This window comes from Arvicanthis niloticus, chromosome 10 (assembly GCF_011762505.2).
Source record: "Arvicanthis niloticus isolate mArvNil1 chromosome 10, mArvNil1.pat.X, whole genome shotgun sequence".
NCBI lineage: Eukaryota > Metazoa > Chordata > Mammalia > Rodentia > Muridae > Arvicanthis > Arvicanthis niloticus.
Genome location: NC_047667.1, coordinates 49650080 through 49678061, shown reverse-complemented (window position 1 = coordinate 49678061; position 27982 = coordinate 49650080). Strand labels below are relative to the sequence as shown.

Sequence of the window (27982 nt, the reverse complement as noted above, 5' to 3'; positions counted from 1 at the left end):
AAGCAAATGTAGCATTTGTTAGATCTTGGCATTTTTATTTTTCAGTCTACTATATTGGGTTCTTATATCTCTACCTCCCTTATCCACCCTGATCCCTTGCACCCTACAATACTAGGTAGGAGAGACAGGTAGAAGGGAAAGGGGGTGTAGCTCTCTTTAGTCTACTTCCTGATGATTAGGGGCTTTGAGTTCCTTAGGGCAAGTCCAATCTTCTTGGTCAGGATATCCAATTTATTCTCCTTCTCTTTGCTCATGACCTCTTGACAAACTGCAACAACAGCAACCAGGGGCAGCAAGGGGAGCTGCAAGGGGGAGCAGCCGGGGAAAGAGCAACCTCCCCAGGCCCACTCAGGGACCTCACATTTATACACTCTCAAGAGTCCATGGAAACTATCTCCAGCTGGCAAAATTCACACCCCTCCTAGAGCACAAGACAATCACAGTTAGAAGCTGTAGACAATCGGAAGCAGCCCCATAGCCCATCCCACACCAGGGATTAAAACAAAACATATTCACATAACAACTGGATTTTTTTTAAGAAACCAAAATTCTCATTACAGTTAGAAATTATGACATTATGAAAAGAGTAGCAACTTAAATGACCCCTGTCCTTTGCCTGCTCAAGCCATTATATTTCTTCTTAATGAGTCTTAGAAGTTTTATGAAGTATAGTCATTATTTCTGTAACTGGCAGTAATGTTCTAGATTTGTTAGATAACCCTGTCTTAATTAGTATTAAATAAAAGGTTCATACATACATATAATGAAGGAAACAATAAAATTATGACTTGAGGCTGTATTTACGTAATTATTTTCCTTTGAGTAGTTCCAAACATCTAGTTAAAATTAAATTTTCCAGCTATCATTTTTGAAACTTTTTAACAGGATAATGAGCAAGGTTTATTGAGAAGCACAGAAACAGCTTCCTAAAGCTGGAGAGGACTCACAACAGAGTTGCCCTAGATGTTCCTTTATTACATTTATCTACTCATTCCATTCATTCATTTGCGGGATTATGAATGCCATAGATTGGCTTGATTTATGGCAGTAATACCTACCAACATTAATAAAGCTCTTGATACATGCTTATATAATGCCATGCTATTGTTATATGGAAATGAAGGAAGGGATGGAGAGAGGAAGGAAGGGATGGAGGAAGGAAGGAAGGGATGGAGGAAGGAAGGAAGGAAGGAAGGAAGGAAGGAAGGAAGGAAGGAAAGGAGGGAGGTAAGGAGCAAGAGGTAGTAAGGGGGTGGAGGGATGGCCTAGTGGCTCTTATAGCGGACCTAAGTTCTGTTTCACTACTGCATTAATCAGCTTACAACCTTCTTAATTCCAACTACAGGGGAATCCAGTGGTTCTGACCTCCACATTATCTGCTTCTATCTCATAGGCCCCTCCTGCTACATGAGGGCCTGAAAGTGGGTCCCATTGCTAGGTACATAGCTGCTCCAAACAAAGCAGGTTCTGTTAGTAAAAAAAAGAAATATATGAAAAGGAAATTAGCAGTCTCTGTCCCAGAGGAGTCTGTGGAAACACCAGAAGGTAAAAACACACAAGAACATAATTATTCACAGTTTCGACCATAGGCTTAGAGATAAGGGTGTCCTCAGATTAGAGATATGGGTGTCCTCAAACTAGAGATATGGGCGTCCTCAGTAGAGAGCATTTACCGAGCACAGGTGAGACTCTATGCTCAATCACCACGAATAAGACTGTGGTGCATCAGAAGTTACTCTGAGGCAGAAACACAGAATCAATTAGTCCTGTCAAAAGGCAGGATGAAGTCTTTCATGTAGCAAGTTGGTAGCTGGGAGGCAGCCTAGCTACAGACTCTTGAAGCTGTCTTCATGATTTTATCAGACCTTGAAGCAATGCATCATTTGAGGTCATGGAATGAATAAAAGCAATATTATGTCTCTGAGATCAATATTTATGTAGACATGAAGCTTAGGTAACAGGGAGGTTCCTGTCATTGTTCTAAGAGCTAGAAAAGTCAAAGACAGCTTGGGAGAAAATAGAGGTAGGTCAATTATTAATATGCTTCATTAGAAAAGGCACTATGGCTTTCCAGTAGGAAAGCTAGACCAGAGAGCAGAGGGGGAATGGGCTCAAGATATATAGGCGTATGTGCTGTGGAAGTTGCTGTGTTCACTGAGTGGGTAGAAGATGAGATCAGAGGAGGAGAAGGTTGTGTCGCTGTAGAGCAGATGTAAGCAAATGCTGTAAATTTGCTACACTCATAAAAATGCCCAAGTATTATTTGCCTCACATCAACTTACCAGATATTCAATAATAAGTAAACCCTCAGACGTAGTATTCTGTGCAAGATTTGAAGATTCACTGAGGATGTACTCTGAACCCCATATTAGTGCCTTTTCATATATTTTTTAATGACTGGGTCATCTTATATCATTATTTTCTCCATAGAAAAATACTGCAAGAAAGAAGGAAGAATTCCACAAATAGAAGGAATTCCTTTTCTTATTTTCTTCCAGACCCTGGTTTCCAGTATAAAGAAATGTTCCAGCTTCTTGACCACTGGTCAATGGGTAGTTGTTACTGAAAAGGATGGCAAACAAGAGTCTGTGCTCTTTGATGCTGTGATGATTTGTTCAGGACATCATGTGTACCCTAATATGCCAACTGACTCTTTTCCTGGTAAGCTTGAAACATATAATAATTGGGGGATTTATGGGCAAGTATCTAGTGTTGAAGCATATCTTTGCACAATAATTGTTTGAATTGCCAGAAAAGCCAAAAGAAAATATGTTTATGTATGATGATATGAAAACTATAATAATGTATTCCTTAAGCCCTGGAGTTCAAAGACTATACACAGTTCTTATGTCAAGGAGTCATGTAAGCATAAGTCCTAACACACATGGAGTCTGAACATTCATATCCAAAAATGTGGGATTCTGCCAGACAAAGTACAATTCCCCTTTCATCTTTACTGTCAATTTACAAGTGAATTTTAAGAATCTCAGTGTGTGTGTGTGTGTGTGTGTGTGTGTGTGTGTGTGTGTGTGTGTGAAAGAATATATGTTCTGATGTGTGCATATATGTTCGTGAATGTGTATGTGTGTGCATGAGTGTGTGTGTAAGTAGTAATTGCTGTGGTAGTTGTGGTTGTGGCTGTAGCAGCAGCAGCAGTGCATTCAGTTGCTGTCTCAGTTCAATTTTCTATTGGTATGATAAAACACTAACCAACACCATCTCCAAAAATAAAGGATTTACTTCAGTATACAGTTTATAGTCCTCTGTGGAACGAAATTAAGGCAGAAACTTGAGGCAGGAACCTCGAGGCAGGAACTGAAACAGATCATGGAGGAATACTGTTTATTGTTTTACTCCTCATAACTAACCCAGCTTGCTTTTGTGTATAATCGGGAACCACCTGCCTTGAGGTGCCATTGCCCACTGTGGGCTGGGCCCTCTAACTCCAATCATTAGTCAAGAGAATGTTCCAGAAGCTTGCTGACAGTCCAATCTGGTGGAGGCCATTTTCAACTGAAACTTGCTCGCCCTGTATGAACCTAGCTTGAATTACGTTGACAAAAGAAGAAGGAGGAGGAGGAAGAGGAGGAGGAAGAGGAGGAGGAAGAGCATAAGAGGAAAAAAACTAATCTAACCATAACAGTTGCCATCCAAGGATGACAAAAATCAAAGAAAATAAACACACACAAAATCTTCCTGCCCTCTATCCCATTTTTCCTTCCTCTCTTCTTTGCTCCATTCTTCTTCCATTCCTCTCCCTATCCCTTCCTTCTTCCTTCCTTCCTTCCTTCCTTCCTTCCTTCCTTCCTTTTTTGCCAAAGTTGGTAGTAGTTCATGAAGAATAGGTTAAAATGTTAATAGGCAGCTTGTTTCATGGCCGTGTATATATGAGTCAATACACCCAGGCCAAACCTTTTATTGTCCTTAAGTTCTTTGTCCCAATTTCTTTTTTCCTTTTTTTAAAAACATGGGTTCTTGGGATCAATGTAGGTCCCCATGCTTGCAAGGTAAGCACTTTGCTTACTAGGAAAACCCATATAGCAGTTTGTCATTGTGAGTAAATTGTTAAAACAAACTAAGCATTTAGCAGATGCAATAGCCCTTAGGTAGTACTTAATAAAATTATTACTGTTATTGCTGTTGTTGTTTATTATTAAAATGGAAATCATAACATTTTAAAAAATTTAAGATCCCCAGAAATAATTCTTTGGTAGTTTATTGGCAACACTCAAATAAGTGTATAAATGCATTTCAATTATGGGAAATTTTTTAATGTGTGAAAAACTGAGTCTTCAAATTTTTGAAACTTAACTTAGGCCTAGAGCACTTTCAAGGCAAATGCCTGCACAGCCGGGATTACAAAGGCCCTGGAGCCTTCCAGGGGAAGAAGGTCCTTGTGATCGGCCTGGGAAACTCAGCATCCGACATTGCTGTTGAACTCAGTCATCTGGCTACACAGGTATGGGACATACAGGGTTTAGGAGATAAAACTAGGATAGAAATATGCCATTAGGTCAGCACTGAAGGCTTGGGTTTCCAAGAATTATTACCTGTTTCATGAAACCTTTCAATCATGGGAATGTGAGTGAGCCATTCACCCAGAGAGGGAAGACAAAGTCCTCCGTGCTATGAAAAAGTTTGCTCTGCTAAAATGAAGGCAAAATGTCTGAATGTGTGTAGAAATGAGTACATAAACATTTATTTTTTATTCTAATTTTATATTCTAATAACTTCCAAATCATTTCAGTTCTTAGTCTCCGTCTTTATTTATTTAACAGTGTTTCTTCCCACCTACCTAGTGAAAGACTCTACTTAGCACTAAACAAGATTTACTACTTACCACTCCAGCTCTGGAGCGTCACGTGATCTGGCTTTTTCCGTCATTCCTTCAGTCACTCATTCAGAAGCAAGGACTCAGCAAATGCTGGGCACTATTGTGTGTCAGATCTATGTTAAGCTAAAATTACAGATATGGGTTAGACTAGATCATGACCTCAATGAACAATCAGTGGGTGGGGATGAGGCAACAGATGCAGGAACCATCTACAAAGGAAGAGCTGAGTCTCCCAGTAGAATTAGGTGTGGCCGCAACACCTCAGAACTGAGTCCCGACTTAACCTGAGAGAAGTCAAGGAAAATTTCCACAGGACTCCAGTTGCTGCGACTAGGAGAACCTGAAGAAGCTCAGCATATTTTTAAGCAAGCAGATACTAAGTAAGCTAACTCCTAAATAAACATAAAGAAAGCTTTGGATGTTGGGTGTTTTTTATAACTAAGGATAGCTCTAAGTTTCAGAAAGATAGTAAATAAACCAGCAATTGACCTGGCATGTTGAGATGGCTTCCACGGCTTGGGATGAACAGACGTCCTGTGAGCATGTTCAGGGTAGACTAGGAGGGACAGACAATAGCATTAAATCTGTGGCAGCCCCTCAATCTAATTCTAGCTACCTATTTAGTTCCATTTCCCTAACTCAGCCCAGCCTCTTCTATCATCCAGTGCTACTAGAGCTGTGTTGACTAGTCTCTAACTAACTGACTATCTTACTCTCTGAGCACATAAAAATTAAAACAACCACTGTTGGCTATAGAGGCTTCTTATACCAGGTGTTGTGCTTATAATTCTTGGAACAGTTCTCCATCAGTCTTTCTGAGTGTGGTGAGAGAGGACTCTTGCCTCCCCTGAGATGCAAATGTGGTATGTTCATCTAGACTCATTTCGTAGAAAGTGTTCCTAAATGGATATTGAAGAGGACATATAGATTTGCCTCTAGAGAACTCTGTCACATTTACTTGTCACTGAAGAATGCTGAGATCTGTCTTGCCTCTCTCCACCAGGTCATTATCAGCACCAGAAGTGGTTCCTGGGTCATGAGTCGGGTTTGGAATGATGGGTATCCTTGGGATATGGTATATGTTACCCGGTTCGCATCCTTCCTCCGGAATATCCTTCCTTCTTTTGTCTCTGACTGGTTATATGTCAAGAAGATGAACACATGGTTTAAGCATGAGAACTATGGCCTGATGCCTTTAAATGGGTATGATGAGTAATATGTCTTTTCCATTCAATCTAGGAGCATACTGGTTTGGATTATTTATTTCTAACTGGTTCTTCCTTTAGTTATCTCATTGAATCTAATGGGATTAAATTAAGAATTTTGCAGGTGACACAGTTTAAGTCAGAGATCATGTGCAGGTTAGAGATTAGTGGAGAAATATATGTGGACACGCTAAGTAGGGGTGGGTTAGGTAAACAGATCATCTTGAGAAGCAGAATCCATTTGGCTACAACCTATTGTCCAGAACTTAAGGAACTAAACAAACTGGAACTGGGTGTTTTGAAATATATCATGTTTATAGGTAAAAGAGGATACTAGTAACAACATCTACTTCTGAAGATAGTAACATTTAGAAAGGTAAATGTACATTTATAACATATAAAGACTTAAAAATATGTGTTCTTCTTGGTCTCAGATCACCTAATGTGCCTTTAAGGACTATCTACCAAAGTACTGTCAGTCAATGTGTCTCAGCAAATAGGAGACTCAGAACAAGAGTGACCAGTCCCTCTCATGTCCTCCACACTTCAGAAGGCCATCAGGAGGTGGGGAATGTGTAAAGCAATGGATCTCACTAAACCTGATGTGACCTGTAAAATTAGTATGATTCATTTATTTACTTACTTATTTTTCAGATAGCATTCAATACACTGAATTAGGAAAATACTGTAGATAGAAAAATCAGTACAGTTAAATATTTGGTAGATAAGAAATGCTTCACAATGAGATTTTCCCTTCTGGTTTATGCTAGCAAAAAAAATTTTTCATTTGTTTAGAGAAACATACTAAGGAAAAGTGAAGAGAACTGTAAATCAGAATACTAAATGCCAGGTTTAAAGAGCTAGAGCCTCCTTCCAAAGCGCTTATCCTACCCAGATTTAAGAACTGCTCTGATGCTCAAGAAAAAGTAATGTTGTTTTATATTTAGAGTTTTGTTTAACATAATAAAAGTTTCAAAATTTTATCTGATCAAAAATGGGTTTATCTTACAAGAGTAGCTACAAATTGTACTGGGGTTTTACCACTTAGAAAAAAAAAATTGTTTGTGAAAACCACTCCTTCTTAGAACTAAGCTTCCTCCTTGAAAGGGTTCCAGGGCCCTAAATTGCAGCTGACACCTTTTCATTCCTCCCTTGGTTGAGAAGAGAAGGAAGAGAGAAAACAGGTATGCTGTAATCTACTACTTGTTAGCTACCTTATAAGGCAAAGAGAGAGGGGACAGGGTTACAGAGGAGAATAACAGTGTAGAAATACAAAAATAAATAACAATACAAACAGAATACAAAAAAATCAGTGTTTTTATATGTATGTGAGATACTTAGAGAAAATTCCATTATCTCTAAAGGGAACAAGTCAACATGAAGTACAGTTCATAAAAACTTTTACTGCCAGAATTTTGGCAAAGTACAGTATCAAAGGTTGTTTCTTTCTGTGTGAACACAAAGAACTTGGCAGAAGAAGCCCAGGCATGGTGGTAAGATTAGTAAGATCCTCTGATTTTGCCATGCAAAGCCTTTGAGCTATAATAGTAGTTAACATGCAATGTTCTTGAAGGTGTTGGCTATTATTTTAGTAGCTAGTCATCCAGTGATAGTATCTCTGGGAGGACAATTCTGTCATCATCCCATTTATACACAGAGAGAAACAAATGTAGAGCAACACCAGTTGGTAAGAGATATAGCTAGGAATAAACCTGTGATGTCTAGTTTTAGAATCTTTATTATTAACTAGTTCATTCTATCTAGAATTGATTTATATTCTCATCTATTAGATGAGTCTCCAAAGAGCATAAATGCACACAATCTAATTTTAAGTTTCAAAGGGGCAACAAGAAAATTTCAGACATACATTATTAGAAATATTCACAAACGAGAAAGGAATTTCCACTGAGAAGAGCCTGTATGAGCCCTCGTGTTGGTGCTTAATTGATCAAATCTAGGTGCGATGGAATGGGATGTTGTGGGGATTTCATGGAAATGACTATTATGTTTATGGTGCTTGTCTTTCATATTTGCACAGCCCCCTCAGGAAAGAGCCCGTGTTCAATGATGAGCTCCCAGCCCGCATCCTGTGTGGCACTGTATCCATCAAGCCCATTGTGACAAAGTTCACAGAGACCTCTGCTGTGTTTGAGGATGGGACCGTATTTGAGGCCATTGACTATGTCATCTTTGCCACAGGCTATGGTTATGCCTACCCCTTCCTGGATGACTCCATCATCAAAAGCAGAAATAATGAGGTCACCTTGTACAAAGGCATCTTCCCTCCTCAACTAGAGAAACCAACCATGGCAGTGATTGGCCTTGTCCAGTCTCTGGGTGCTGCCATCCCAACAGCTGACCTCCAGGCTCGCTGGGCTGCTAAAGTGTTTACAAGTATGTGGGTCGTTTTGTGTTTCATTCATTAAGGCAATAGTCGCCTGCTCTAAGCTGATGACTGTACTGAGGGATCCATTGGGAACAAGACAGACATGCAACTTGACCTCATAGATGGCAATGGAATGAGTAGATGTTACAGCAGGAGACGTTTCAGGGTATTGTAATGAGGAGAATTACCCCGGGATTTATTTGTACCACCTACAGCAACAACATAAATAAAGTCCTAATGTATGAAGAACTAGAAACATTTTTATTAAAAAAAAAAAAAAAAAGGCAGGAAGCAGCAAGAAATGAAGACAAACAAATGCCTAGTGGGGCATCATAAGCTGAATCAAAGAACTTAACCTTTTGACAACAAATTTGGGAGGGGGTTGCATGGCTTTGTATGAGGTAAAGGAAACAACTGGGTAACTGCAGGAATAAGGTACACATTCTGCAGGGGCACTGGGGCCAGGGGTGATGGACATAGAGACCTAGTGTTACTTCTGTGTCAACCTCATGTGCCTCTTACCCTGTTGAAAGACTTCTTCTCTTCCCTTTCTCTGCTGTGGACCACATGGTCTCAAGGGGCTATAAGAACTTTATGTGGGGAACATATAGATTCCATGGAGAGAAGCAGTGACTTAGATATACTAATTTAATTTAATTGCTCCGATACTATTGACCATCATGATTATGAAAAGTATCTTCTTATTCAATGCCTAAAAGAAAAACATAAATATAACTTCCCTAACATACCTGCTGGCAAAAATCTACAATGGGAAAAATATAAAAATAAGAAAAAATTAAATCATAAAATGAGTTTAAACTTCCTAAAAAAATTAACTGTAGATGTAAACACTTCTGTTTCAAATATGTCATGAAGAACTTAAAGGTGTTCCATCATCAAATCTTGAATAAGGATGCTCACCTATAAAATGCTTCCATTGTCTTTTATTCTTAAAGCCTGATAGTGTGCCCAGAGACTAAAAATTTATGAGAAGTTTGCATACAGTTCATAAACCTGGAATACTAACATGAAACAAAGGACATCACTTATTCGTTTGACAAACATTCATGCAAAATACCTGTTTCCTGTGGAGATCTGCCTTACCACTTTCTTAGATCCCAACTCCAAGTCAAGCAGACAAAAAAAAAAATCTGGTCCCCCCACTGGCTAGTGAAGCACACCGCAAATGCTAGCTATAGGGTGCTATCATGCAGAACATGCAGAGTCAGATGCTCACAGTGCCTAGGTGGTGTTCATGCACTGCAAATATCTTAGTAGCCTTCTTCCATTGTTACAGAAGTAAGTAAATTACAGCCGGTCCCAAGTGATGATGTTTGCAAAACAAGCTAAAGCTTCTCTGCCTTTCCTTATTAAACACCCAGCTGAACCCTGACACTGCAATCCTGTGACTGCCTCTTCTCATTATCTAGATCACTTGCTGTGGAGTTTAGTACCAACTATTGTTCCAGGTCATTACTTGAGGGATATCTTAATAGAAGGATGTAGACAAGAAGGGTGAACATGATTGCCCCATTCCATGGCATGAGATGCAGCAGAGCTATGCTGAGGACCAGGCTCTTCGTGATGTTACATAAACATCAAGAAGGGTTGGGTGACTTAAGGCTACAAACATCTTTGCTGTGACTCTTACACACAGGCCAGCTTTTCCATCCCCACATGTGCACTTACCTCTTGGGCCTCTGTATTTGTAAATTGTCATTTGTCTAATGACACCAAAGAGAGTTTTTCTTAAGACAAAACTTTTTATTAAATAAGAACACTTTTTTTTATAATGAACTCACAAATAAAAACTTCACACAGCTAAATTAAGGTAGCCACTCAAAGACCTTTTCAGGCATTTGTTTCATAAATGATGAATTCCATTCGATGTGGTAATATGGGACTAAATTCCCTTGTCTTTTTTGGTGTTTCTCTCTACACTCGTTTTCCAGACACATGCATCCTGCCAACTACAAATGAAATGATGGATGACATCGATGAGAAAATGGGCAAGAAACTCAAGTGGTAATCAATTACACTTGCTAATCCAATAAGTTCTGTTTTTCTTTATACATTGAAAACATCAATAAGGTCGTTAATGTTGCCAGCAGCAACTGTTCATTATATTTTAATTTGGGCTATACCTGATCCACATTAGGTGGGGAAACACTTTCTTCCCCTGTCGACTTAAGAGAGAGTGGTTGTGCCCTCCAGGGGACACGTGGTGAAACTGAGGTCTGGAAATAGAATTAGAAGCCACAAGCTTCTTATAAGTAGAGCCCCTGGGCACTGAAGCCATCCTGTATCACAAAGCACAGTATTGAAATCATAGAATTGTCTGGCTCAAAAGTCCATAGAGATGAGGCTGAGAAATTACCCCATGTCTTTTCCCAAAAGCACCTGCGCTGGAAGAAAACTAGCTGGCTAGAAATTGAGCAGCAGAATCTAAATTTGGCATTGATAAACCAGAATTAAAACTTATGCTCAGTTCAACTACCTTAGTATATTCTGGAAAAAAAGAGGATTCGCCTCCAATTCGATACATGCTTTCAAGCACAGCAAGTAGAAAGGCCCTTATGTGACTAGATTGTAATGTAGTTTTTCAGGTTATTTCATTTAAAAATCCCTTTAAAATTACCTATCAAAATCAGATGAAAGAATAATTAACCAGCAAATGACTGTTGGATAAGTAAATGACTATGTAGCAGGTGCATTTCTTCTTTCCAGCCTTCAGCATAACATTCAGTGACTCTCCCGGGGTAGACATCAACTCAAAGATCTAGAGGAGAAAAGAAATGGAGCCACAGTCTCCACTTAGCCTCATCCAAGTCAGAGGGAAGATCTCAGGTGTGAAGACTCCTAATGCTAATAATTCCTTTAGAAGTAAATACAAATAAAAAGACGGGGGAAGAAAGATTCGATTGCCAGTGACAATCTGTTCTTTAAGTCAGACGAGGCCACACTTCATCTTAAAGTATGACATGATTTATCTTACTGCACAGAAACTATGCAAAATCTAAACTTCAAATAACCCTGCCTAAGAATCTAACATCAGCAGACTGGGTGCGATGTGCAAGAGACAGAAATTGTAGAGTTAAAGCTCTGTTTGCAACTATGACAATCATTTTGCTTTTCTGTCCTCAGGTTTGGCCAGAGCCACACTCTGCAGACAGATTACATCACATACATGGATGAGCTGAGCTCTTTCATAGGAGCCAAGCCTAACATACCCTGGCTCTTCTTGACCGACCCCCAGCTGGCCCTGGAGGTGTACTTTGGCCCTTGTAGTCCATATCAGTTTCGATTGATGGGACCAGGGAAGTGGGATGGAGCTAGAAATGCCATCCTGACCCAATGGAAGCGGACGGTAAAGCCAACCAGGACAAGGGCTGTTGGTGAAGCACAGAGACCACGTCACCTTTACAACTTGCTAAGAATGCTTTTCTTCCCAGTGTTCTTTCTGGCTATTTTACTCACCTTTTATTAATAACAAAGTCTTCCGGGTGCCAGAGTCCAGCCTAGAAGTGTAATCACTTGAGTATAACACACAAACACATGTAGGCACACATAATCAACAAGGGCCCTCCTTTCCTTCCGGCAGATGCAAAATGCATCCTGGATCATTTGACTCAAAGGATAAATAAAACGGAAAATACCCAGACTGTCTGTTTCTGATGAGAATCTTTTCTTTAATAGGCTTTTCACATGTTGAATTAAAGTTTGGGTGTTTAAGATAAGGAGGGGGGAAATAGAAGGGAAGTTGCAAAGGCATAAACATAGACTTTCAGGCTAGACAAAGTTTAATGAGCTTTGTAAGAGGGGTTGTTAGCTTATTATTGTAGTATTGCAACCAATGTGTTTTGCACAATATTAAATGAAGTATTTAATAATAAATGAATATAAAGAGATAGAGTTGTACCAATACAGCATCTTATGTGTGTCTCACATGTAGCTCATGTAGCTTATGTGTGTGACTCAGTGGCAGAGTGCCTGCCTGGCATACACAACACCCTGTATTTAATCCCAGGACTAGAGAAAATGGAAAACCATTCCGACTTGAAGTTTCTGTGAACTTGAAAACAAAAATGGCCTCACTGATGAATTCCGTTAAAAGTTTGAAAAATCGAGGATACTAATTATGAAAAAAAATCAGAAAAGGCAAAAAATGTATTACTCTCTGATTAATTTTTACAAGATTGTCATCACTCTGAAACTTAATTTAAAACTACAAAAATCAAATATAGATCAATATCTCTCATACACATGTACACATACAAGCATTATAAACAAATGCAAAATAAAATTCAACAGTATATAAAATAAACAGCATACCATCAAGTAAGACATTTCAGGAAGAGAATGCTAGCCTCATGGTTAATACAGTTCACCATACTAATAAACTAAACTAACAATGAGAAAACCATTTGAGCTAAAGATATCTCAGATGCAATGTCAAATGCAAACACGCCATTAAAAATTATAAGTTTAACTCCATCAAGATAGAGAATAATTCCAATATCCCTTTGAGAAAGATAGTAAGTATATAGATATCTTTGGCATCTATACTAATTTTACATATAATAGAAGCAAAATGAATATCACAAACCATCAAATTGGAGACACAGAACACAGTCGAAAAATTGGATTTGAGAAGAAAAATCCACAACAGTTTATCCCAGTTGGTTGTAGGAGAGACACGTTTTATTCAAAGATTCAAAATGGTTTCAAACAAGGAGTAGCTGCAAAGTGTTTTTGTGTATGCTTATGTTTGTGCGCCCATGCGTATACATTTTGATTTGCTGTTGTTACATTGTGTGTGTGTGTGTGTGTGTGTGTGTGTGTGTGTGTGTGTGCGCGCAGAGAGATAAGAGTGCGGAACTCTTCACAATTACAACATTTATGGCAAAATGAAACGTCCTTTAATAAACATTTTATCCAATCAAATGGATAATGTTGATTTTAAATACGCTCAGTTTAACGTAAAGCTATATTGCACCTCTTGTTCACTCGGTCCTGGGTAATAGAAGACACGATCATGACCTTTGTCATTTTTACTAACCAGAGAAATAAAACACAAAGGATCACTTTGGAGTAGCCAAGGGCCAGGGACATTTAATTCTTAGGCTTTAGAGCTTAGCCTGGTCAATGTGACATCTGTATTTGGGTATATATGTAGGTTCTGGGTAGGTTATATCAATAATTAAATCTAATGTAAGGACTATACAAAACTAAGTCATTAACAGAAAGAAAGAAAGAAAGAAAGAAAGAAAGAAAGAAAGAAAGAAAGAAAGAAAGAAAGAAAGAAGAGTTTACCAATCTAATGCTTTGTTCTGTACCTGATGGCACAGAAGAAGCCACAGCTCTAAAGTTACACTTGCTGCTTACAAACCTGGCTTAGATTAACATATGAAATATTAAATATAATAATATAGAATAATATGCATCACTGGTGTCATAGAAATTCAGTTGATTCTCTCCCCTCTGTTATTTATTATAATGCAGTGTCTGAATCGTTTACAAACATTTCTTCACTAATCTTTCAGGCATGTTTCTGGCTGTCACCATGATCCTGACCTACTTCACAATGAGGAAATAAAAACTCTGAGGCAGCCCAAGGATTAAAGGTAAAACTACTCCTCTTGCACCTTAATCCCATGTTCTTTCAAAAACCTATTTGACTACCACTTCCTCTAAGCATCTCATTAAGACACAGAGAACCGAAGGAACATTTATGTAACCCTATCCCCATATATGAAGTGGGCAGCACTCTTCATAAGTATGATTAAATGCATTGTGTCTGTTTTATTGATAAGTGTAAATATGTATGTATACATATATAATGCATTCAGGGTATAAGTGCATGTGTATATACATTATACATACACTATTAATACAAATGAAATGTGTTGAATCTTATGTATATGAAGTGCTTCCTACTTAATATATAATGTTACATGTGCATTTATACACACATAATAGATACAATATGTGTATGTATGTTTATATACAGTAAACAGTAAAAATTTGATCAAGTGTCCACAAAAGATATGAAGAAAGTCAGTGTCCAGCAATGTTCAAGTCAAGTACATGTAAAATCTATGTCCTGGATGACAGATGTAATTTAAATTCTCCTGATTCAACTGTAGTTGATCCATCCTCCCTACTTTATCTTGCCATCTCTTAAATCAGTCTTTGGACACACCCACACCATGCATCCATTCCCCTGTTGAGGAGCCTTCAGCTATCTGATGATCTCCAGCATTCAAGCAATGTGGTGATCATTCGTTCACAGAGACAAAAGCCAACCCTGAGAGACAGAAAGAGCCCTGTAAAGGCCAAGGTTAAATACAGGAGCCACAGCTAACTGCTCAACAACTAGGAATAAAGTACCAAATTGATTCCAAGCTTTAGTTTATTTACTTGAGTATTAAAATGCATGAATGCACAAAATGAGTGAGCAATTGACAGTGCACTTCTAATCTGAAAGACAGAAAATGCCCCAGATACACATCATCATATAAAATAATCCAAAGCAAAATATTTGAGATCCATTTCTACAGGCAGACATGGAACACTCCAAAGGATATTCATATATATATATATATATATATATATATATATATATATATATATTCAGTAATATATATTTCATATATTTTCCATAAATGAGATAAGTAACAAACTAACTGCACATTTTCTCATTTGTGTAATATTATATATATGTATCTATAGTATATAGGTGTTGGTTATACACAGACAGCCAATTCCCACCAGTGGTTTTATCTGAAGATTGAATTGAGACTGGGAAGATGATGGACAGACAGGGATTGGGACTGTTGTTTCTGTTTACTTTTTTGTGGTTTGAAATTTTTGAACAAAAATATTCTCATGTGTGACTTGTGTTGTTTTTTAAGATTTATTTTATTTGTAATTAATGTGTATGTGTGTCCATATGTGTGTATACGCATGTCTATTCATGTGCTGAGGCCAGAGGCTTCCAAATTGTAAAATACCTAATGTGGGTACTGGAAAGAAAACTGGGGTCCTCTTCAACAGTAGTGTAATCTCTTAACCAAAGAGCCATCTCTCCAGTCCCTTGCATTATGTTAATCAAGAATTAACGTTGAAAAGATGAGTCATTCATCATATATATGAATATATATGCTTGCTTGCTTGCTTCTCAGGAAGAGGTGAGAAAAAGAAATTTATGTCACACACAAAATCCAGCCCCAACTGAACACTGTTTCCTTCCTTTCTGAACTTCTCATCATATGACTAACCAACTGAACTTTGTTTGAATGCGAAAGAAGTTTCTTCTTCTTCTTCTTCTTCTTCTTCTTCTTCTTCTTCTTCTTCTTCTTCTTCTTCTTCTTCTTCTTCTTCTTCTTCTTCTTCTTCTCCTTCTCCTCCTCCTCCTCCTCTTCCTCCTCCCCCCCTTTTTTTCTCCCTCTCCCTCTCCTCCTCGTCGTCGTCCTCCTCCTCCTTCTTTGGTCTTATTTTGTTTTTAACCAAATTTATATAACAGTGGTTATTGTGGCACGCTGGAGAAGGCTGTGATTAGTGAGTTATGTACTAACTGGAATGCACTTTATCAAAACACACAATTGTAGATAAACAAAATGTCAAGCCAAGCCTGTGGATAGGCAATAATCCCACAACACTCCCCCTGTGAATAAATATCTGGTGCCAGAAATACCCAGAATGACAGAAAAACAAAAAGATGCTTGCCCATAAGGAATAAAGATCTAAATAATGAAATCATGTGTGCTGCTGGTAACCTTATGAATGATGTTTCTAAAACAATCACCAGATAAATGCCGAGATGGAGAACAAGTTGGCACAGGTTTCTGTAGCACCAGCCCCCCTCCTATTGCTTCTTCACACTGCTGTGTGGTATGACCACAATCTATGCCTCTTCAAAACCCCTGAAAGCATTCTCACTACTTTTTGATAGAACTCTTAAAGAAAGATAGAGATAAAGAGAAAAAGCATCAGTTTTTAGCCAGCTTGACACAAATGTTAACCTTTCTTAGATCTCAGTAAACGCCGATGGAGTCATCATAATATCGTGGACACAGTGAGCTAGATTTGGGGGTCAACTTAGATACCCTAAAGTGAAAGAGAAAGGTTTATATCTGATTGCCTCCTCATCTCCTTCCCTTTGCCCCTCATACTCTATGGCCAAGCTATAGAAAACACTCCTCTTTCCCAAGGTAAGTCATGAAAGCCAAACTCTTTCCACAAAACCAGCCATAAAACTTAAAAATATTATTCAATCTTTATCCCAGTTGTCTAAGATTTTATCAGAGGGAAATGTCTGATCTTATCTTCTTTGAAAGAAGTTCAGAAGACCCCCATCTCAGAAAGGTTCCAATCCAAGGCCAAAAGGGGAGGAATGGGGCACAGAGAGTCCAAAACGATTCAAACAGACAGGCCCTGCTGGGTCCTCTCTCCTTGGTCTATTGATCCGACATCTTATTCTTTTGTCTAATCACATTTGCACATGGCTACCTATTCTTCATCAAATTTATGAAAATGGAGAGTTTACATTCATCCCCTGGGTCCCTGATCTCAGAACAATCAAGTCACACAAAACTGGATCAAATAAACTTATAGACCTTTTCTTCTAATTGCCTCTTGTTACAGGAATATTAGACATGATCCCAGAGAAAGGACATGAAAAAAACAATGTTTTTCTAATCATACCTTAGGTATGCCTTCTGTTTTTAAATTAAAAAAAAAAAAAAACAATGAATATGACGAATGTTTGGCCACCTTCACAAAAGCAAACTGCAATGGGTTACCATGGTAACACAAAAACCTACAAAAGAATTATGATTATAAATGAGTATGTCTTCGGTTTTTTTTTTTAAGTATTCTTCAAGGCTGTTACCATATTTTCAAGTAACTATATTGTGTTTGTCTTATGAGAAATAATTTTTCAGACTTGTCTGTAATTGACCATGGTTGTGTGAAACTGGAAGAGCCTTGGTCTGTTTCAACACGGGACTGGCTCTTCTTGCTTAACACTATCATTGTCAAATGCACGCTTTTGATTGCATAAAACCTAATCTTCACTTTTTTCCCATCATGTGAAATGTTTTCTTGATAGAATTATGTTGCAGGATACTTAGCTACTGTTCACTGCTAAACGTTTAGATTACTTAGTGTTTTTTTTTTCTATTATTGCTAATGTTACCATAAACTGCTTCGTGCTTGCATAATATTTACCTGTGCTCAAGAGTTTCAAGACCACATGCCGCATTTCCTCTTCCTCCCCACCCCCTTTCTCCCTTTCATTTATCTATCTGGACATAGCTTTCACCTGTATCTTCCTTGTCTTTATGATAATAGAGTATTTTACTAGATTTCTCATCTAATGGTGCCCTCTTCTGAGAGACTAGCAAAGTTCAAGTATTTAACACTTAAGGGTGGGAGAACTCCTCAGTCCTCCCCAGTCCTCCCTTCTATACTCCCTGTTTATCCTATAGGACTCTACATTTTCCTTCTTTAACCCTTCACTTCCAATTTGCTCTGCTTCTCCATTCGCTGGCCCTCTTCTAGATTTAGACTCTGCATAAATATCACTTGTCCCTTGAAATCTCTTTCCCTTTTATATCATAGCAATTCTTCCTAAGTGCCTAAAAATTACTGAAAGTCTTTTTCAGTGATCTGTGCTCTAATCAGCTGTTTTTGTAATATCATAGTATATGGTGAACTTAATTAGGCTAGGTTGTTAACTAGGGGGTTGTTCAAGTAACCCCTAGTGTCTCCTTAGCCTCAATCTTCTCCTTCATGCATTTGATTTTTTCATTTATCTCTACAGTCTTACAACTAGCATTGGGGAGAGACAGCAGATGAAACCTACAACTGTGATTCCTTCACCCACAGTTTCTCTGCAGTTTGGGCATTCCCTGTATTCAAGCTATATACTAGGATCTTTGTTTTTGGTTGATTGTTGTTGGATTTTTGTTTGTTGAGAAATTATGTTTTCACTTTAGTGATCTCAAGTCATTTCGTGAATAGAGCCTAGTAAGGCATGACTGCTTTTCCCTCACTAACACAATGCATTCATTAGTAGATTTCAGAAGAGTGTTAGCTCCTGCTAGAAACTTCTGGAAATTGTATAAGGCCATGAAGAAAGGTACTTCTCAAAAGGGTAAAACTTAAAAAGGCATCAGGCTTTTGATTGCATCTCATAATGGGCTTCAAGCACCCTCCAAGAAAGATAACTTACACCCAGAGAAAACTACATTTCTTGGGGCAGAATTAGGACTGAATTCAGGGAGAACCCAGACTGGGGTGCCCTGGAGTTTTAGAAAACAGTAACAGCACACACAGCTACAACATTTGAGGAAACTGTAAATGGCATAACTTTTTAGAATCTGTGATTGCTGCTGGCAGAAGTTGAACTGTCTTGGGAGAAAGGTATTGTGTGCGACCATAGTCTTTGAGCAGTTTGGAGAAAAAGATTCCTGGAAGCAGAGGATAACAGTATTTCAAAATCAGCTGTAAAAAGAGGGGTGTCTACAGCCCTGTTCGGATAGATGGGAAACTGAGACCTGGTTAACAGTGGGTTGTTGACTCAGCCTTAAGTGGCCCAAACAAATTCTACTTCTTTTATTTTTTTCCCTTGACAAAACTAAGCATAAAGTTGCTATCTAGGTTCCATGAAGTCTGGATGCCCCAGTGTGGGGAATTTGAGGGCAGGGAAATGGGAATGGGTGGGTGGGTGGGGGTACATCCTCACAGAAGCAGGAGGAGGGGGAATGGAATAGGGGGTTTCTGTGTGGGGGTAAATGGGGAAGGGGATAACATCTGAAATGTAAATAAAATATGCAATAATAATAATGATGATGATGATGATAATAATAATAATATGTTAGCTCTAAGAGAAGCCAATTCTAGTAACAACTGTAAGTTACTGTCTATATTAAGGTGTTACCCCAAGCTTTTTGTTTTCGTGGTATTGACTGGTAATCCAGGAAACAAAACTCAAAACAATAATGAAATATCATTTTACAATTTTATTATACAAAAAACCCTCTGAGACAGTCATACAGTGGGAACATGTTGAACCCTTTGTGGTTTGAGGCAGTGTGGATATAAACATTCTGGAGAATTGACTGGTCACTACAGAGCAAATTTGAAAATATACTGATCTCGAAAACTTGTCCTTTCACAGCTAGTTATGTACTGCCAGAGAACTTTGGACAGGTGCACAAGAAAACAAGATCAAGAATGTTTATGGCAGTATATATATGAGAAGATGAAATAGCCTAAGCTTCCAATGAATAATAACTAAATAAATTATAATATGTCTATACAAAAGAGTTTTGCACATTGGAAATAAATTAAATAATTGACAAATTTTATAAGCATGGTGCTGGGTGTTATGGTGCACCAGGAATGCCAAAGCAGAAGGATGCAGAATTCAAGGCCAGTTTGAGCTACATGTGAGTTTGAGGACATCCTGAGCTGCACTGTGAGGCTACCTCAAAAAGATAAAAAAGAAGACAGGAAAGAAAAAGAAAGAGAGAGAGAAAAAGAAAGGAAGGAAGGAACAAAGAAAGGGATAAAAGGGGGAACTGTGGAGCTTACAGAGAGGATTGAAGAAAATTGAATTGAACAAAAATACACATATTGTGATATATTTTTATGTTACTAGATATTTTTATTTGTATATGTAGCAAAAATATAGCAGAATATGAAGCAGACTGGTTGCTTTGGATCAACAACACAAGGAATACAATCAGAAAGTAGAGCAAAGAAGGCTTCAGCTGGGAAGTACATGATTGTGAATAATAGTATACCTTTAGTATAACACAACTACTATGTAATGTATTTACAAACACTGAAAATAAAGTTAAATCTCTACCCTTCCAATGCATATAAAGCTGTATCAAGTGATAGAAAACAGAATTTGGCATCAAGACAGACAGCTTCTTACAAAGAACAACAATAGAATCTTGTCCAGAAGAAATTGTTTCTCGGAAATATTATTTATATGTTTATATTTGTATAAAATGGAACTTATTTATATGTATACATAAAAATTTTTCCATATATATATATATATGTGAAAATCATTGAAATCTAGCTATGACCTGCTTCCACCAAAGACAAGATAAATTTATATATATGCTCTAAGTATCAGGAACTACAATGGCAGCAGGGGCAAACTCTAAGAAGGAAAATTCCCTAAAGATGGGTCAGATATTGTCTCACTGTTTGAGACAAATGTCAGCCAGAGAGCAGCAACCAATGAGAAGGTGTGTTGTGCCAGGAACTCTTCATGAACCCCAAAAGACCACACCAAGGAGCCAATTCCATTGCAATCGCATTAGGGTCTCTATTAAAGCTTGAGCTTGGGCTCCCCCCAACCTTGACACAGAAGGAAGCTGGAGCCCTGAGCCTAGTTTTAGGCAAGCATTTATAGAGGCAAGAAGAGGGTATCTAGCCTGGTACACATCTGATTGGGGGCCATTTATGGCTTTTAACATAGTTGTCTGGTTCTGGGAGCCAAATCATAAACTTAACTTCTGCTTTCCTTCTCATTGGTGGTTCTTAGGAAGCGAAGTGTCAGGGATGGGCTTGTAACCTGTGTGTGCAGATTTGTTAGGAACTACCCTAGAAACTGGTCCCACATGCAGGTTTTGTTGGGGAGGTAACCTGGAAAATGGTGTTAGAGACATGTCTTGTTGGGGGATAGCCTGGAAACTGGTGCTAGGTACCAGCCTGTTAATTAACTTGAGTTCAATCTTAAGACAGGTTTTCTAAGATGGAGTCTGAATCCAAAATATTTGGTCTCTCATCCAGACTGGACTTCTGGAAATTGTAAGAGCCATGAAGAAAAGAATACCTCAAAAGAGTAAAAACATAAATAAATAAATAAATAAATAAATAAATAAATAAATAAAGCAAGCAAGCAAGCAAGCAAGCAAGCAAGCATTAGGCTTTTGATTGTGTCTCATAATGGGTTTCAAGCACCTCCAAAAAAGATAACTTATGCCCTTTGCAGTAAAACAGACTAAAACTAAAATAAGTGGAACATTTAAGATGTGAGCTGTGGAGGTGGGAGGAAGTATTTCTTATGGTCAGAAGAGAACAAAGATTAATGAACAATTTTGCAACTGAAATTATGGAAGCCAGAAAGCAATTAAATACTATTCTAAATGCTGTCCTTAAAAATGGACTGCCAATCTAAAGTGCTATACACGATTAAATGGTTTTCAAAAGCAATGGAAAAATAGTTCATATTTTAAAATAAAAACTAAAAAAAAAAAAAGTCACCAAAAGAGTCCCACCAATGAAACAGATGCTGAGGTGAAATGTAAAATGCTATGGTGTGAATAGAAAAAATATTGGTATCGCTTTGCATGAACATTGATTGTATAAGACTAAAACATCTGGCACAGTGTTAAATACAAGAATAAGTAAACATATGATAATGGTACTTAAAATGATGTAGGGGTAGAAAACATTGAGAGTTAGACACACTTATTGTCTTTAAAAAAACATATCTTACACATTCAAAGGGAAAAAGATGTATATGTTAGTCCTTAAGAACATATTTTAAAGTGTGATAGGAAGTAAGCTAATTAAACAAACTAATTATATAATAAACAAGGAATTTAAAATGTTATTAATCCCATTCAGCATAAAAGTGCAAAGTAGAACATATTACAAATGCAATATAAATAGGCAAAGTGCAACGTATTCATATTTCCATTAAAGAAAAATATGAAGTTGCATTTTTTCAAAAAAAAAACTGTGAAACTCATTGTTAATGGATAAATCTAAAAAAGTCAAAGTTTTATATGGAAATTGAGTCTAGGAAGATGGTAAGATATGGTAGCCTATGAGAATGAGTAGGTGATTCTATGAACTTTGTGTATTTTCTGTTAATTGTAAGTAACCCTACTTAGGTAAAACTACTATTCCCATTGTATCTGCTGAGAAGACCTGGGTATTATAATAAAAATCCAGCCTAGCTCTTCCACAGACTCTCATTAAATTAATTACCTTAATTGCTTACATAACACACCCATCACCACACCTGCTACTTCGGAGTTGGAGGAAGTGTTTTAAAACATATCTCTCAAGATCTTAGATGTCAGAATTCAGAGCCCTCTTGTATGAATTTCAACATTTTACCTAACTCGTCTATACTAGGGTTTATCACTCAAAAACTGCAGCTAACAAGATTTACCCTTTCACAGGATTGTAAGAACAATCAAGCAAGTTGTTGTAGGCAGAATTTAGACATTCTCTGATACACTGAAAATACTTCATAAAGGATGGGTATTCTCGAACTTCTGCCTCCACTGGTGAAACTACCTCCCTTCTTTGCTCCCAGATTCTACCACCAGTTCTGAGCATAACTTCTACTCTACTCTGTTTTATCAATACAACACCACAAAAATTCTGTTTTTCAGAAATTTCATTAAGATCTAATCTTCAGGTACTCAAGGTCTTCTTAAATATTATACCAACTACACAAACAAAAAAGGAGAACATACGTAAATGGTATTCTATCAAAAGTAGAATGTTGATACTTCAAAGAATCAATGAAGTGAACAGATGCTCCCCTGGAATGAAAGATGGGTGAGCATCATGCATTTTAAGGGATTCATCTAGGATACAGAAGGAAGGCTCAAGAGTCAATATTAAGACTAAATGGGCATACATTGGAGTAGATATTTTTTCCAAAAAGATATATAAATAACCAAGTTCATTTAAATATTGTCAAAAATCATTATCCATAAGGAAAATGTAAGTCAAACCATGATGAGATTTCACTTCATATCCACTAGAATGGTTATAAATGAAAAAGATGCACAATGAGTAACAGGTATTAGGAAGAGTATAAAGAAATTAGAACCCTCGCACTTTGCCAACAAGGATGTGAACCGGTGAAGCTATTCTGGAAACATCCTGGAAGTTTCTCAAGTGCCAACTATAGAGTTACAATATGATCCAGCAATTATTCTCCAAAATATATATTCAGAGAAATAAAAATATGTAAGCAAAAAATTTCACATAAATACATATAGCAGCATTATTCACTATAGGCAAACTATAAAAACTACCCAAAGTCTACCAATTGTTGAATAAATAAATAAAATCCATTTGTTGAATACTATAATAAATAGCATCAATTATTGAATAAATATAGATAGTACCCATACAAAAAAAATACTCAATAAGAAAAAGACCAGTGAAGTCTTAATACATGCTACAACATTGATGAACCCCGAAAATGTTGTAGTGAAAAGATCCAGGAACCAAAAAGCAAGAATTGTATGAATCAATTACATGAAATGTTCAAAGTAGATTAATCTAGTCAGGTGCAATGGTACCCACTTTGAATCTTAGTACTAGGGGGTCAGACACAATGGATCTCTATGAGTTCAAGGCTAACATGGTCAAATAAAGTCCAGTCCAGCCAGGGCTACACAATAACATCTTGTCTCAAGAAGAAGGGGCAGTTTTATAGAACTGTAAAGTAAATTAGTAGTGCCTAGGTCTAGGGGTAGAAATGAGAACTGATTCATAGACACAGAAGTTCTTTGTTGGGGTATGAAATGATTCTAAAATTGGTTGTTGTGATGATTCTGCAGGCGTGAATTTAGCAAAACTACTGAGTTTTACTTAACACTGGTAAAATAGATGATATTTAAATTGTATCTCAATTAAACTGTTTTCTAAGCCTGGGCTCAGAATGCTTCCGGGATTCAGGGCTGTCACAGACCCACAATTTCTGCAGGTCTCCCATGCCACTCTGCTGAAGTGTCAAAAGGGTAGTAACCAGCTTGCTCAGTTCACTCTGCTGATCCTGCAGCTCCGAAGGGATTATTTCTTTCAAGTAACGCCCCAGAAAACGTAGGGCATACCGGAAGTGACGGGTCAACAGGCATCATGCAGAAAGCTCGGATGAGTTTGATTTGTGGTTCATTCGAGCTCTAAAGTAATTTAATGAGAGCCTGTCTTCCTGGTGCATTGCTCTTCAGCAAGGGCATCAGGATTTGAATACATCTGTTAAATAAATAAAAGATAGTCAGAAACAAAGGAGAAAGAAAAGATGGCTGATAGGCTTACTCTCTTCACAGGAGTTCTCAGTGAAGGGGATGTGAACTCTCCCAAGAACGCTTTAAGTGTCAGTCCCCATGTGACCATGTGGATCTGTGAAAAGGACCTTCCAGTCCACACAATAAGCAGAGTACTTCCCAAACCATGGCCTCCTCTGTATCTTTGTGTTTGGAGCATTGACTGATTACAGCAAGATTTCTGATCCCAGCCCTTGTCTTAGTCACATGCATCACACACACACACACACACACACACACACACACACACACACCTGCATCCCTGTGTGACCTGTGAACAATTGATTGGCTGATCTGTTTGAGTACGTACAGCAGTAGAGAGCTCCCCTCATACAGGACACCTCTCTATATTCGTACGGCATTGTGAGCTAGAATATCTTCCTTAGAGCAAAGTAAACTCAGTTGCTCTGGAGCATTCATATTTGTGGTCCTAAGTAGACTTTTACTTTAACTAAAACTGCCCCGTGTGAGCTTATCCATCAGTCAGTCTTCTTGACTGGGGAACTTCCTCTTGGCTAAACACATTTCTTGGGAGCTCCTAATATAAAAATATGTTTTAAGAAGCTTACTGCTCTCCTGGCTATCCTTAAACTCCCTAGTAACATGGAATACATTTCCACTTCTATAGAGGTGGGTGGTAGCGCCTATAGACACGGGCTAGTAAAATGAATTAATGTATGGGAGAGCATATTTACAGTTCAGAACACTTTGTAACTATAAAACTCCTTTAAAATATAGCCATTTCCTGCTAGACAACTTAACTAAAAGCATCAGAAAGATACAACTCAAAATGTGGCCTAAGGACACATCTGGAGTCACAGGGAACCTTGTTAGAAATAATCTGGACCCACCTCATAACTGTTAAAAATCCACATGTGTGTTACAAGATCTCCAAATGCTTCCTATGTGCATTAGACTTGGATGAAAGCCTTAGTCTCAAAAATGCAAATGCTTTCAGTCAGCAATCCCTACCGCGAATATCCAGAGAAAATAATTAGCTACGTGTGGAAGAGATGTATAAAATGTGCACAGTGCTTTTGTAGCAGCAGAAACTTGAAACAATTAAAGGTCTACTAATTAAAAATTGCCCAGGGGCCCACTGATCCACTCTTGAGTACACATGTGCTCTCCCAGGGAGCTTGTCTGCACAAGCCACACCTAACTACCATTTGCCAGCCAGGACTAGCTCTGTAACGCAAACCTGCCAGCTGGCACTAGTCCTGAGAAGAAGATGCCGGTGTTTTGGCTTTGAATAAAGGTATCAGTTTAGCTTGACACAAAATGCCATTAGTGTCCCCACCTCAGAACCACACCATCTGTCTCATCCTCTCCAAAGGCTTCAGTCCATTAAAACCTCTGCTAACCACATGTAGCAGATCTGCAGCTTGACCTTCACATGGGTCTCAAACAACTGGATCAGAGGCTATCCCCAAAACTGTTGCCTGTAGGTGGGGTGTGTCCTTCTAGCTGGGCTGCTTTGTCTGGCCTCAGTGGGAGAGGATACCCCTAGTCTCGAAGAATGGATGTACCAGGGTGGGGGATATCCAGAGGGGGCCCCACCCTCTCAGAGGAGAAGGGAAAGGGGGAGCAGAGAAGCTTGTGGGAGGGGTGACCGGGAGAGTGGCAGTGAGCAGATTGTAAAGTGAATAAGTATAAATAAATAAGTAAATAAATAAGTAAATAAATAAATTTGTGCTAGCATATCTAGTTGTTTCTCCTATGTATAACGGTCAGGTACAATTATTAGCAACGGGCTTCTACAGTATTATAACTATTATCGGAAGATGGTGACTATATAACTGAGGGATCATCTTCATTATTAGTTGTAGGTTCTTCGTAAAATCTGTGACCTTGACTCCCTTTTTCTTTGTAGCTGAGAAATGTGTCTGGTTCCTTTGTATCTTAGTTGCTGATTGTCCCCTTTGTGAGTCTGTTACTCTTGTCACGTAGTCACTCAGTTTATTCAAGAGAAGCCTGTCATCATTCGTTTAGTACGTTTTAGAGAAAATGATGACATTCCCTAACACTTATAAGAAAAGGATGTTCCCTAACAGTTAACATCACAAAGCTACCCTCTGCCTTGGCATACTGCAGCTCCCTTCTCAGCTTTATTTTTCTCTACAGCTCTCAACCCCAACTCCTGCTCATTTTGTTTTACTAATTGGTAGTCTAGTCTCCCTCTAGTAACCAATGTCTACAAGTTCAGGAAGTTTTGCTGTCCATTCACAGCAGTATCTGCAGAGTTTAACAGTATCTGGCACCCAGGAAACATTTGAAGTCTAGTTAGTCAATTTGTATGAAGGATCACAGGGGTCCTCAGAGCCACTGGTCTTCCAGGGTAGGAAAGTAAAGGCCTTACCTTCACTGATTTGACTACATCCAAAATACACAGAGCCTTTCAGCTTTCTGAGTTAGCATTCACACACACACACACACACAAGGTCTATCTTGTTCTACCTGTTACAGGTCAAGAAGGGCAGTGGAGGGAAAGATCTTAGACGTCACAGTAGGTCCGTGCAAGCCAGCAAACATATGAGCAGAGACATCAATTGAGGTATGAATCTAAGCTAAGAAATTTGTCAGCACAGAGTGTTAAAACCCAGAAGTCACGAAGCCTAAGAGAACCAGATCAGGACTAGAACAAGATTCTATGAAGTCAGAGACACAGTCTGCTCCTCCAGGCCCACATGAGAAAGAAAACCCACCACACAAAACCAAGTAACTGAACAACTAGCACCATCAGCCAAATGGAATCCATGTAACCGTTTAAAATGCCCTTGTATAAACTTGCTGGTAGGGTGAAAATTTTATGTTTGGAATTAGACTTGGAGTGTGATTACATTTTTGCTTTGATAAATGTGTTGCATACAACTCAGTGCAAGTGGATCTAAGAAGACTCATTCAACAAAGTGCTTACCACACACGAGCAGAAAAACCTAGGTCCAGATCCCCTGCACCTACATAAAAGCCAGCCTCAGCCTTGGTGGTATGCATCTGGAACCAAGCACCAGGGAATGGAGGATAGGAGGATCCCTGGGGCTCACTGGCCAGAATGTCTTGAGGAATTGGTGAGCTCCCAGGCTAGTGAGAGACCCTGTCTCAAAGAATAAGATAAACAGTAATTGAAGAAAACACCTCATGTCAAACTCTGGCCACCACCTCTGTGCGGAAGTATGTGCATGGGCACATATACACATATAGTAATAGGTGAAATAAGCTGCCAAATGTCAATGCTGCTTGTTGTGGGTATCTCTGGATGGTAATGGTAGAGGTGGTGGTTTTAATTTCCTTTTATTTATCTACTTTTTTCAATTTGTTAGTGCACATCTTCTACACTGATGATAGATATAATTACCAGGCCACCTGAATGCTTCGTGTTCAGTGTTCCCGACCTTAGGAAGTGGATCTCTTGCATAACTTTAATACTAATAAAGTCCTTAGAGGTTCT

At 38.3% G+C, this 27982-nt stretch overlaps 1 protein-coding gene and 1 long non-coding RNA gene across 7 annotated transcripts in view; one reads left to right on the top strand and one right to left on the bottom strand.

Annotated features, from left to right (window-relative positions):
• The window catches only part of LOC117716345 (putative dimethylaniline monooxygenase [N-oxide-forming] 6), a 36121-nt gene extending 9898 nt beyond the window's left edge, over positions 1-26223 (top strand). The window contains exons 4-10 of one of the 5 annotated variants that reach the window (XM_076941493.1): positions 2499-2661; positions 4317-4459; positions 5838-6037; positions 8078-8433; positions 10378-10450; positions 13969-14049; positions 19611-26223. In XM_076941493.1, the coding sequence (XP_076797608.1) occupies positions 2499-2661; positions 4317-4459; positions 5838-6037; positions 8078-8433; positions 10378-10450; positions 13969-14047 (1014 nt within the window). In that variant the 3' untranslated portion in view covers positions 14048-14049; positions 19611-26223. Of the gene's footprint in view, positions 1-2498; positions 2662-4316; positions 4460-5837; positions 6038-8077; positions 8434-10377; positions 10451-11569; positions 12087-13968; positions 14050-14614; positions 14830-15157; positions 16184-18251; positions 19130-19610 lie in introns of those variants that run through there. The other 4 variants (XM_076941491.1, XM_076941492.1, XM_076941494.1 and 1 more) reach the window with 4 other exon arrangements.
• Positions 10-5842, bottom strand: LOC143443709 (uncharacterized). Of its 2 annotated transcripts, none has more exons than XR_013112914.1 (3): positions 5324-5842; positions 4841-4957; positions 10-2437 (listed from the first exon to the last, which is right to left on the bottom strand). It is a non-coding gene; the product is annotated as an uncharacterized LOC143443709 (long non-coding RNA). The 2 variants fall into 2 exon arrangements; XR_013112913.1 differs by having other exon boundaries at positions 10-421.
• Positions 26224-27982: the final 1759 nt, after the last annotated feature.